The 13,301-nt window shown below is 30.8% G+C and overlaps 2 protein-coding genes across 2 annotated transcripts; one reads left to right on the top strand and one right to left on the bottom strand.

Moving 5' to 3' along the window:
* Window positions 1-210: 210 nt before the first annotated feature.
* Window positions 211-2,830, top strand: LOC146940849 (Transmembrane amino acid transporter family protein). Its single transcript, XM_085754598.1, has 3 exons — window positions 211-885; window positions 1,394-2,007; window positions 2,095-2,830. The coding sequence occupies exons 1-3, from the start codon at window positions 618-620 to the stop codon at window positions 2,632-2,634; spliced, it is 1,422 nt and encodes a 473-aa protein (XP_085610724.1). The 5' UTR covers window positions 211-617; the 3' UTR covers window positions 2,635-2,830.
* A 2,208-nt stretch (window positions 2,831-5,038) lies between these two features.
* On the bottom strand, window positions 5,039-7,469 carry LOC146940848 (15-cis-zeta-carotene isomerase, chloroplastic-like). The gene is made up of 4 exons (XM_085754597.1): window positions 7,008-7,469; window positions 6,337-6,483; window positions 5,982-6,191; window positions 5,039-5,602 (listed from the first exon to the last, which is right to left on the bottom strand). The coding sequence occupies exons 1-4, from the start codon at window positions 7,404-7,406 to the stop codon at window positions 5,267-5,269; spliced, it is 1,092 nt and encodes a 363-aa protein (XP_085610723.1). The 5' UTR covers window positions 7,407-7,469; the 3' UTR covers window positions 5,039-5,266.
* Window positions 7,470-13,301: the final 5,832 nt, after the last annotated feature.

Here is a 13,301-nt window from a genome sequence, read left to right as displayed (position 1 = left end):
ATGCACTGTATTCATATTCTTATTATATCGTTCAATCAAATATCCATGTTGCCTATGTCATGGTGGGAAACTTTTGGAAATAGGGTAGATTAGAAGTACGTTGAGTATATGATTCCAATTTCCAAATACTTACAACAGAATGAAAGAAACAGATCCAAATTCTAATCAATAATCATACTAACTTACCTCTCTTTTGGCTACAAAACATTAGAGGAGTAGATATATTCATATTCATACTTCACAGTATACATGTGTATATTGTTTAATGCAAAGTGCATATTTTCTGATATGACAGCGTCTTATTCTCACTATTAATGTCACTATATTTTTCTTGCAAGTTTAAATTAAGATTGCATTACGTTTTTGAATTTGATATGATTCTTTAACACACAAATCCAACAAAAGAATATGGCCAAATGAACAATGGCTTATGTCATCTTTATCCACATCAAACTCTTTTTCCAACTATAAATATACATTTTCCATGCCATTTAGTAAGCAGATTTTACTAAAAGACCTTAATTACTTACTTCAATGCTTTCTTCTTTCTGTTATCTTCTTCTAATCAGTTTCCTCTTAAATAAATTATCTATCCTAAACTTATTAGTATAATTAAGATGCTGAAATCTTTGAGGAAAATCTTATCCCTTCAATTAAACTACGGTATAAAGCAAAGGCGTGAACATGACATAGTCGCTTTGCCTGTGCAGTTGCCAAATTGCAATGTTTGCGTAGAGGAAAACAAACAATGCAATTGTGATCATACCGTTGTTGCTGATAGAAATAACACTACTACTGTAGGCGCCAATGTCGATGTGGAACATGATTCTAATGCTGATAGTTCTTTTGTTCATGCTGTTATCAACATGGTGGGAATGCTAATAGGTAAATTTTGCATATTGCTTATGTATTTGTGATTCCTTGTGTTGCAAGAAACACAAAAAGAATATATTTTGTAAACATAGAAAACATTTGTTGTCTGGGAACAGATCCTCTTCGTGTGATTTTTACCGGAAGGTGTCCAGCGGAAATTTCCACCCTTCAATTCTCTCTTAACGACTTTGACCGCATGCTCTAGAAATAAATGAATGATTGAGATTTCACTGCATAAAATTTTCATATGAAATGATATGTTCTAGGCGTTTGCTGTTGGGATATTATTTTTCGGATAAAATTTATAAAAGAGAAGACTGATCAACTTTGTCCCTTAGTCAGAATCAGGGACCTTGGTTTAATCAGGATTAAGTAATCATAATCTAATTGTAAAAAAAAAAAAAAAGTAATCATAATCTAAAGTGGCTTGTTCAATAAAAAAGTAATAATTATTTGAAAGCTTCAAATAAATTAGAAATTTTTAATCCAAAAAGAGGTTGAAAATAATCAAATATTTCAGGTTTGGGGCAACTATCAACTCCATATGCTGTTGAAAAAGGAGGGTGGGCATCTGTATTATTGCTAGTAGGACTAGGGGTAATCTGTGCTTATACTTCTCATATACTTGGAAAATGTCTTGAAAAGAATCCAAAGTTAACAAGTTATGTGGATATTGGGAAGCAAGCATTTGGATCAAAGGGAAGATTCTTAGTTGCAACATTCATCTACATGGAAATCTTCATGGCACTTGTTTCCTACACCATCTCATTACACGACAACTTGATCGTAGTATATTTGGGGACACATCTGAAGCTGAAATTGGCCATATTATCAACATCACAGCTCTTAACTTTGGTGGCAGTCTTGATTGCTCTGCCTAGTTTGTGGATCAAAGATTTGTCTTCTATATCTTTTCTTTCATCTCTTGGTATTCTTATGTCTCTTCTCACTTTTGTGTGTGTATCAGTCACAGCAATTTTTGGAGGTGTTCAAGCTAGTAAGAATCATAGTATACCTATCTTCAAGTTACATAATATTCCATCAATATCTGGCCTTTATGTCTTTGGTTATGGAGGACATGTTGTTTTCCCTGATTTGTATAAATCCATGAAAGACCCCTCCAAGTTCACCAAGGTATGTATTAATTTATTAGTGTACTTTTTTTTTGAGGCAATTTATTAGTTTACTTGGCAAAATTAATATTTGGTTTGTGAAATTCAGGTTTCAATTGTGAGCTTCACAATAGCTACAGCACTTTACACCTCAATGGGATTCATGGGTGCAAAAATGTTTGGAAATGATGTGAAGTCTCAAATAACTCTCAACATGCCATCAAATCAAATAATAACAAAGATTGCTCTTTGGGCAACCGTGTTGACACCTATGACCAAATATGCACTTGAATTTTCACCTTTTTCAATTCAGCTGGAACAAACACTTGCAAATTCTATGAGTGGGAGGACAAAATTGGTAATCAGAGGATGTGCTGCTTCATTTTTGCTATTGTCCATACTAACCCTTGCTCTGTCGGTGCCATATTTTGAGCATGTACTTAGCCTCACTGGTTCCCTAGTTAGTGTAGCCATTTGTTTGATTTTTCCATGTGTTTTCTATATGAAGATTTTTTGGGGTAAAATAACAAGGTCTCTCTTAGTCCTAAATATTACTCTAGTCATATTTGGGGTTCTTCTTGGGGTGATTGGCACCATTTCCTCTACAGAATTAATATTGAAAAAAATTCTATCACATCATTCAACTTGAGTCTTAAGGCATTTGTGATGAAACGGCATATATACCATCATCCTAATTCCCTTCCTCTTCAGATATATCTTCCTATAAATCATAGAGTATTAGATCTATATACATATAGTAGGTCCTACTAAAATCTTGTATTGCAAGACTAGTCAGTATCTGTATCGCCATGATTCCAAGAAGAACAATTTTGGGTGCTTTATGATGTGTTATGTATCTTCTATATATAGTTTTTTTTAAAAATATTTTGAACCTACTTAAAATAGACATTATTTAGCTACTTGTTTTAGTTTTATGTAGTGTTTGTTGTTGTGAAAAATCATTCTCAAACTCTGTAAGACTATGGATGGTAGCACTGTGTTAATATACTAACTTTAACGTGAGGGCAACTGCTGGGGAATCTTGTCAAAAAGAAAGCAACTGGGGAATTTTTTTTATGTTTCAGCTGAAAAATATGGAATCTCAAGCTAGTTGAAAACAGATAAATAGGATTTTATTTTTGCAGCCAATAAAGTGCAGAATGGTACTAGTACACCATAACATACAAAAGAATGAAAGGAATGGCGAGTTAATAGGAGTTGATAATGCAATGAAATGGATCCTGAAATGTGTAATTTTCACATGAGATAAGAGGATAAAGTACACGAAAACACAATTACTATATTGAGTATGATATGGAAGAAGAAACAACCGGGCAGTAAAAGAAAATAATTGATGTACCAAAAAAAAATTTTGTTTTAAAAGTAACCGTCAAATACACTTACAAACATTATGTTAACAAAATATTTATTTTTGAAGGAATTATTAATAAAAATTATGTACATGTAAAATTCTTGTAAAGAAGATTCATCGATGATTCTTCATGAATATATAGTTATAATAAGCACCGTTTACAAAAGAAATTATTTGCGATCACAATTTATTATAGAAACTTTGTCTAGACTATAACGAGTAAATAGGCAATTACCCCCTGAAATTGTAAGTTTCGTCAATTACCCCCCTGAAATTAACAAAACGTCAATTACCTCCCTGAAATTGCACAACGTTAATCAATTTACCCCCTCCGTCAAATTTTTCTGTTAGTCAACATGACGTTTTGCGAATACCCCCCTGAAGTTTTGCACTTATGTGTAAAATGCCCCCTAAACTTAAAAATTTATATGTTTTTTTCTTATCCTTGACTCAAAAGATATTAAAGACAAACAATTAACGGTTATCTTTAATATTTAAGGTTACAATAATAATATATCCTCTAAAAATAATGCCGAATTAATAACTTCATATTACTTTAGCAAATTGCATGTTTAGTTCAATTTTTAAGATAGAATAATTTTATTCAAACTTATTTTAAGAAACTACTAGAATTAATTATTCAGGAGGAATGCGTGTCTCTAGCTTACTTTGTTGTGAATTGGCGTGTCTCTATTTAAATAAGTCATAAGTTATGGAGAATTGAACAATCAAATGGCATAACAGAAACAAAATAAAATAACATACCCCTTTAAGAATGAAAGAGCAATGTAAAATATTAAAGTTAACTGTTAATTGTTTGTCTTTAATATCTTTTGAGTTAAGGATAAGAAAAAATATATAAATTTTCAAGTTCGGGGGGGCATTTTGCACATAAGTGCAAAACTTCAGGCGGATATTTGCAAAACATCATGTTGACTAACAGAAAAATTTGACAGAGGGGGTAAATTGATTAACGTTGTGCAATTTCAGGGGGTAATTGACGTTTTGTTAATTTTGGGGGGTAATTGACGAAATTTACAATTTCAGGGGAGTAATTGCCTATTTACTGAGACTATAACACTACTATATTTTAATCTCTACGTTAGAATAATGCTAACTAATTAATTCTCTTCTCTCATCACCATCATCAGTGTACTCTTCACTAATGTCTCACATGTATTCTACCTATGTATTCTATCTAGATATGCAAGTATCCTTAAAGTGGTAAAATATTTTCTAAAAAATAAAATAAATAATTCCGATACTGTATATCCATGAAGTATCGGTATCCCCAGAGTCTCCTAACCAGAGCTCTATAGCTTCTAACCACAGAGAAACTACGCTCCTGACTGGTCCACAATAATCCTGAATGCCCCTTCCCCTCTCTACTCACAATAAATTCTCATCTATGACAAACTCTCCTAGAATCTAGCTCCACGTCACCAACTACTTCCATTTTCTCCCCAAAAGTCCCACTGCTTTTAGAATATAGCTAGGTGTTCTATCATATCCATTGTTTTTATGGGTGATTCTAACATGGACCACATCTTCATATGATCTATGGTAGTGTAACTCATCCATAATATGTAACTGATCAACTATAGATTGTTTAGTTACAAATCAGCAACAAATTTAAGTTACAAGTTAGTTATGAAGTCTTAATGTGCACCATAGAACACGGTTTATGCAAGACAGATCCTTGTTTCTGGGTCAATTTAGAGACAATGTTTTACAAGTGTACAGTCATTGTCAGGTTTTTGGTTTATTTTTTCCAATCATTTCTATTTTATTTTCTTTGATCTTTCATCCCTGTGACCTGTCTATTGATGCACACTACAGCACGTGGCATTCGCGTTTCGCTCCTATACATTAGATTTTACATGAAAACAACATGATATTTCCTTTCCACCTACCAATGGAGGTTGAAACTAGCAGCCTGCATAAGAGGGTGTGCAAAGTAAGCTCCTAGTGTTAATGCAGTAATTACTAAGTATGGTAATCTAATAAACTCCTTGTAGAAATCCGCAGGTAATCTTTGACGGCCATCAAGGATTGCTGCAAAAGGGACAATACTTGTTCGACGCTTAACTATCTCAAAATCTTCTCCATGTCTTTGAGCTAATCGCCTATCTCCATTCCAAGCACCAAATAGATGATGTGAAATTAAGCCAATTGAAGCTGCAACAGCCACAGAATTCCCAATCCAAATTGTATGAGCAAGACACCAGATTACCTGACCAACCATCTGAACAGCAAAACAAATCCTTCACTCAGAGCAATTGAAACCAAATGAAAGAAATGTGTCTAAATAGAGAAGGTGACAATCATTTCTATTTAGAAGAGCATTTGGACAAATTTATCACGTATTTGAGGATGTTTTACGAGGATATAATGTTACTCTTGAGGATGTTTTACGAGGATATGATTTTACTCTTAATAGATATAGATATAAGGTATCATTAATGTTCTGAGCATGTTAGTTTGCATCTAGAAAAGTAAGTGCCTTCTTACGACAAAATATTAGACTTTAATTAAAAACAGAATAATTATTAAACAAAGATATAAAGACCACAAAAATCATGTCTATCCATAAACTTATTGGTATAGAGTGTTAAGATTAATACCTGTGGATGCCTGGTTATTCTTATGATGCCAGTTTCATATAGATGTATTTTAGGCTTGTCAACTGCTGCAATTTCTAAAAGATTAAAGGTTGAAGGATATAGGAAAAAGAAAGAGATGAAATTGGAAAGCCACAGAAGTTGATGAATCCCCGGAGTACTCTGGAGCTGCCAGAGTTGAATTCCATCATATCTGTGATTAATAAAATACACCTGCATCATAGATGAAAAATCAAGTTAGTTTGAATCAACTTCCGTTAAACCGTTATCATATTGAAATGTTAACGTGTCCAAAATAAGTAAAGCATTTCGCTTATATGATTAGGAGAAAAGATATGGGCACAAAGTAGTAGCTTACAATAGTAGTGACAGCTAAAGGTAGTGATATCCCTGCAAAAATAACCCGAAAAGCTCTTTCACCAATGATTTTCTCACCAGTATTCCGTAGGCTAGCCATGCCACTGTGGAAAACCGCAAATATGAGAATTAGGATCAACATTACCACCTGCAGAGTAACATGTCAAGGGTCAACCACAAATCAACGACTAATGCAGCTTTTGAAGAGTTAAGTTCACAAATGATATATAAACACTAACTAGTTGAGATTTCGAGATAAAATCAGGTTTGGGTATTGGTAATCAAATGCCAGTATTTTTCCCATCAAAATCACATATTTCGAGAAGCTAAATCAATTCAGATACTCTCTGGTGAAACTAAACACACAATTATATGTTGTTTCTCTTTGGCTATGGGCTTGTTTGTATTGAATTATTTGAACTTATCTACTAACATAACATAAGCACTTGTCAGATTGTTTGAGTGAACTTATGGAATGTCATAAGTTGTTTTGAGCTTATTTCCATAAATTTTCCAAGAGTTTATGAAAACAGCTTATAGCTTATATGAAAAACAATAAGCTTCATGAAAATGAGCATTTCCTAACATAAATAACAAATGAGCAATGAAAAAGTTATTAAAATTTGAAACGATTGTTAATGGTGAAGTGAAAAGGGTACAAAACAACAATACCTCGTGAGAATCGGAGAGCCCTGAAACAGCATCAACAAAAGCTTTACCAAAGCCAGTTGAGTTATCAATCCATACCACATTTAGAATGAAGAGAACCACACCCAAAATTGCGGCGAAATAAATCCATGAAGTTATTTTCTGTTCCGTTAAACTAAAAGCTGCGGAGTCTTCTCCCACGAAGCTCGAGTCTTTTCCCTTTATTGAAGAATGGGTAATGAGCCTGAAGTTGAACCTGTGAGAGAGAGATAGTGGTTTTGAATTTGAATTTGGAGATGAGAAGTATGAGGAGCGTTGAGAAGTAGGTTTTGGTTTGGAATATGAAATGGAAGAAGAGGGAGAGAACAAAGATGGGTGATGGGTTGGAGAGAAAGAAGCAGAGAGTATAAGAGAGGCAGCCATTTTTAGTTTAGTTGAAGGACTTGGAAGAAGTTGAGTTAGCTCTACTCTTTCTCGCAACCACCCACAACTTCTAGTCACCAAGAGGGTTTGATATTTTTTCTCTTCAAGTACAATTAAGTTATTTGCTAACCAGTGCCCTCCGTGTATTGGTTAAGAAATATATAAATAGAAATTTTATCTTAGAAATATAAAATGTTACTTTTGATCAAATAATAATTGCACAACTTTTTAATAAAAACTTACTTATTTTGGATGCTTAACCAATGCTATTAGGGCACCAGTTTTTTTTAAGGATATTAGGGCACCAGTTAACATTCTCCTTTTAATCACAATTTTCTCGTTGAGTTAAACAAGTGATTTTCACATATTTTCAATTTTCTTTTGTTTTTTTTGTGATTTCCTCATCATGTCTTTGTTTCTTTTGATTTTCCGTCTTTACACGGTTTGTTTGATTCAAGTTGAAAGATTAGTTTTGATCAAATACAAATTAAATCAATGAATTTTGTGTCGTCAATGATGCATATCTGAAAATATGAGTACTTCAATGGCTTGAATATAGTCATATTTATAGAAATATGTACTCTGCCGTTTTATGCTATTAATAACATGAATATTGGTTCCATAAACAATGTGGTTAAGATATTTGTTAAAAATAATTTATAGTTATATATTAGTGTGTAGTAATCATGTTAGTACTTAGACCATCTACAATGGGGAGTCTTTTCCTTATTAAGCACCATTATGAATAAGCACCCCCTTTGTGACACCAATTAATATGGTGCTTATGAAGGTGGGTGCTTGTATAGGCACCCTCTCTCTCCTATTAGTCATGGGCCCCACATGTACAATTAATTCTATTTTTTTATATATTTAATTATTGTATTATTTTGATATTAAAAAATAATTATATAATAGTTGTAAATAATAGTTGAATTTGATTCCCTAAAAAAAATAGTTGAATTTGAATTTGCTTGTAGCATAGCCGTTGGAAATTTTAGTTGACATTTCTTGTATTCAATTACTCCTTAAAAAAAAAATCTGTACTTAATTACTTTATTTTTTCCTTCTTTGAATTTGTTTGTTTTTTTAATAATTTATAATTAAATTATTTCAATATTTTAAAATTATATAATTATGAATGAGTATAAAAATTATTGTTAAAATGTAATGATATAGAGTTATTGTTGGGACCCAATTAATAATTATTTTGAGGTGCTGGGTTGGAGAGATTGAGTGCTTATTACGTATTAATTATAAAACGAATGACGTGTACAGTCGGGACCCATTTAAGCACCCAAATGAGGTGCTGCATTGTGGATGGTCTTAGTAGTTATGTTACCATTCTCCTTTTAATTAATGAAAATGGAAAAATAAAAGCAAAAGAAAAGGAAAAAGGCTAATGTGTTTTGTCTAAGTCTGATGATCCCTAAACATCAACAAGAATATAAAGACATTGTTAAAACCGAACGATTAAGTTATTATTACGAGAACATATATATTTTACAATATGAATGAAGAAGACACTTGTACATAAAGAACCGAAACCGTGGACTATTTTAGCAAAATAAAGTTAAATTTTGTTAGTTTTGTATTGCTCTAACACATCAATTTTCAAGAATGTGTTTGTAATTTTGTAATAAGACAACGATCATCTATGTTGTGTATTGAACTAATTCTTCTGATAGTGTCCATCTATGAATAGTGTCCATCTATGAGAGGATTATTCACTTTAGCATGTTGTTTCACATTCACAACAACATTCTATTATTTACTTCACCTTGTTGATTTACATTTACAACTTCATTCTCGTTATTACGTGATTATTTACCTCACCATGTTGATTCACATTATAAAATGCAAAGAATAAATGCATATGAACGAGGGAACATGTTGATGTTTCTTGTCTAATTTTAAAGTTGTAATTGATGTAATTTTTCCATAAAATAATACAACATTACAAAATTGTATGTGATTAAAATTAGTTATTTGATAGATAATAGATACTCATCCATCTCAAATCAGGTGTCCTTTTTACTATTTTCCTTTTTCTCAAATTATTTGTCTATTTTATAATATCAATACAACATTTATTATTCTTTTCCACTAACATATCTTTATTTGTTATGTTTCAATCATCTAATTATTCCACAACTATAATTAACAAGGTTGTTTTAGTAAATAAAACATATTTTACCATTAAAATCAACAATACTGATTATTTTCTCAATAACTGTGTAAAATTCAAAAAAGACACATAAATTGAGACAATGGGAGTACAAAAAATACATAAATGTAAGTAATGCTGAACTTTACAACCATTTGTATTTCTAATATCTATACTATATATAAAGAGAATACATGAGTTTGTGTTGACTTTTTTCTTACCTATTTTACCCATTATTTAAACTATTTTATCCTTTAACAATATTATTTAAATTTTTAATTAAAAAAATTAAGTCTCATTAATTTAGGACTATCCCACTATAATAGCAATAATATTATTTATACCTATACTATATATATATATAAAGAAAGTAGATTTTCTTGGGTTGACTTTTTCTCATTTCAATTATGCCCTTATACAAGTTTGACTATAAGACTGTTATTTTGTTGGTGCCATTAAAAAATATAAGAATTTATATATATATTTGTTATATTATTTTTGAAAGATATTATATTTATTATAATGTTGGTATCATTAATAAAATAAGTATAGTTTGTTGCAATATAAAAGTGAAAAATATCTATTATCTATACCTATAATTTTAATCAAAATCAAATTAATTTTAATCAAAATTTCATAAAACTACTGTTCGTAATTTAAAATTATTAGCATAATAAGAAGAGTGGATAGACAGGCAAGGAATGCCCGTATAAACGCTAGTTATATATAAAAAAAGATAGGAATTTTGGGCTAACTTTTTTATTATTCAGACTATATCCTTAAACAAATTTTTATATTGATGTTATATTGATGGTGTTATTAAAAAAGGTAAAAAAAAAATATATTATATTTCTTAAATTATTGTTGCCATTCAAAAAGATGAACATGGTTTCTCAAGTTTGTTACAATTTTTTTTTCACAAAAGGTTTGTTACAATTTAAAAGTCGCAAATATTCGTACTTATAATTTTAATCAAAATTAAAATTTCATATAAAATATCATAACTAATTTACACACAACACATGTTTGTCCTTACGCTAGTATATATAATATTGACTCTGAAAAAAGATACATGACTCAAAAAGTCATATTTAATTCACGAAAGAAATATGTATATTTTGCAAGATATACTTGTGGTTGATGCATGTAGTTGATGTTGTATTTTGTGATTGAAATGTACGACTTTAAAGATCATATTTAATTCATGAGAAAAAAAAAACAATTGTATCTGATTGATTTAATTTCCAAAATTGATTTTCTAATTTGAAATAAATGATATATTAACTGCGATTTTAATTTATTTTTTTAGTTAATAACTGGTCCCGTAAGTTTCAAAGAAAGTTAAATAACATTTTGTTCCCTATAAATATTTTTTGTTTTGTTTTTAGCCCATCTAAAACATTTCTCTAAACTTGGATTAGGCCCTTTTTTCCACACAAAAAAAAAAAAACTCTAAACAATGGTCCCCAAATGTTTTTAGTGAGCATATTTAATCATCGTTGTTAAAATAAGTTAAAGCGACACCATATAAACGGACTAAAAACGAAATATGTTATATTATAGGGATCAAAACTTATTTTAACATTATTTTTTGTCTCTATAAATATATCATTTTTGTTATCGGTCCCTATATATAAGTGTCACGTGTGCATCCTTTAACTGCGAAGACCAAATATGGTGACAAAAAAAAATAGGGCCTTGAGGGACAACCAATTTTTTTTTAAAAAAGAAATTTATTACATTTTATTAGCTAAAAGAGGGCCTTGAGGGACAACCAATTTTTTTTTAAAAAAGAAATTTATTACATTTTATTAGCTAAAAAGTGCCAAATACATGATGGTACATGAGAATAAATGTGGAAGCTAGCATTACACGAGGCTACATGTGTTAACTCAAGAAACACTTAGAAACTAAAAATGAAAATGTGATACATTTATCAGGAAAAAAAAACTTATTTAACCCTTTACAAAATGTTTCTCTTTGTTAATTGATTTGATCTAGATGTGAATCAATTTACAACAATGTAATTTTTTTTCTTCTGGAAGATACAACAATGTAATGTTTTGAAAGATACAACTATCTAGCAAAACCCCCTTACAATCAAACAATACAAGAGCGATGAGAACGGCAACACGAGCGTCGATGAAAAAAATGGTGAGAACGATGGCAAGAATGGTTTCTGAGAGCAACGACGTGAACGTCCGACAAGAACAACAAAGGAGAACAACAACAGGTGACAACGACATGAATGTAGCCTGATACATATGAGAATACAAAGCAGGGATGAAGAGAATGGAACACTAGAACACAATAATGAAATACTTTTCTAGTTTTGTGTGTGTAGGTTTTGAAAGGGAAAGAAAAAAGGCACAATCAATTTCATAAGATAAAAGATTAACGAACGTTTTATTTTCTCTTAACGAAACCTGACTGAAACTAATTTCAGAAGAGGTTGATTGAAAAAATAGAGGGGGTGTTAGTTGCATACAACACGCCTCAAAAGAGGTATTATATTTTTCACTTGATGCAAGAAAATTAGAACCACCATTTGCTTAGAATTTTATAGTGATGCTAACAATTGTATAAGGACATTGTTTAAAGAATTTAAACTATGAAATTTTGTCTTGAAAAAGAATTAAGTTATTATTAAAATAATAACTATTTCATTTTTCTATACACAATCAATTTTAGTGGTTCCATAAACAATATTCTTACACACTTGTTAGCATTTTTTATAAATAAATTTAAGTGTGTTAGTAATCATGTCAGCATTCTCCTTTTAATTAATCAAAATGAAAAAAATACAAGCAAGAACAAAAAAAATAAGGCTAATATGTAATGCCCAAGTCTAATGATCCGTACGTATCAGCAAGATTATAAGATGAAACTTGAAAGAGTCCAAAGATAACAAGTTCAAATCTTTAAAAAATCTTTTTGAAAAAACTTTAAATTTCGAAAATCAATATGATGATTTATTTGCCTCCCCTTAACGTGCATGATGAAACATAATTGACAACATACGATAAATGAGCTTGCATACGTGAGAGATGAAAGTAGCTTAAGGATGCATGATGTTGTGATGTCTCTTCTGCAAATCATAGCTTGAGATTATTCAAAATCAGATTCAATAATTTTTTCATGATAACCTACATTGCAAGAAACTCCCAAACCCTTCATAATGACAAGTAACTCGGCGGGCACAATGTAATTAAGCAACCTCACATGAGCCAAAGAACATCGCACAATATTATCCATGATGATTAGGATAATAAATCTCTGAACCCAACCCTTTACAGATCACCAAATGTACTATCCACATTCACCTCAAACATTCCAAATTGTATTATCAAAAATAACTTAGCTAGCTCACAAATTGTTCAACAAATTGTGATAAATTGACTGTCCTGACCAATGACCAAACAAGAATTGGTCTTGATCTAGGCCCTCTTGATGAAGATAAGAACCTCGTCAAAATGTAGCAGATGTTGCGATAGAGAATATAATACAAATATAGTTTTACAAAATTACTTCTATGGACCTTCAACGTAATGAGCTCATTTGGATAAATTTCACTCTGATTTGAATTTTAGAATAGTTTAGGATTTACAAAATTTAGATTTGGTTGATGTTGAACTTTGTCAAGGGTTATCTTTGTTTTTGTTGTTGTTTGATATGTACTCTTGTTCCCTTACTAGTTTTATCCCTTGAATTTTCATAACAATGGAAAAAAG

The sequence above is a fragment of the Medicago sativa genome, chromosome 3 (genome assembly GCF_051527215.1).
Source record: "Medicago sativa cultivar Bolivia chromosome 3, Bolivia_mono, whole genome shotgun sequence".
NCBI lineage: Eukaryota > Viridiplantae > Streptophyta > Magnoliopsida > Fabales > Fabaceae > Medicago > Medicago sativa.
The sequence above is the reverse complement of the archived record's forward strand: the minus strand, read 5'-3'. Positions and strand labels throughout refer to the sequence as shown.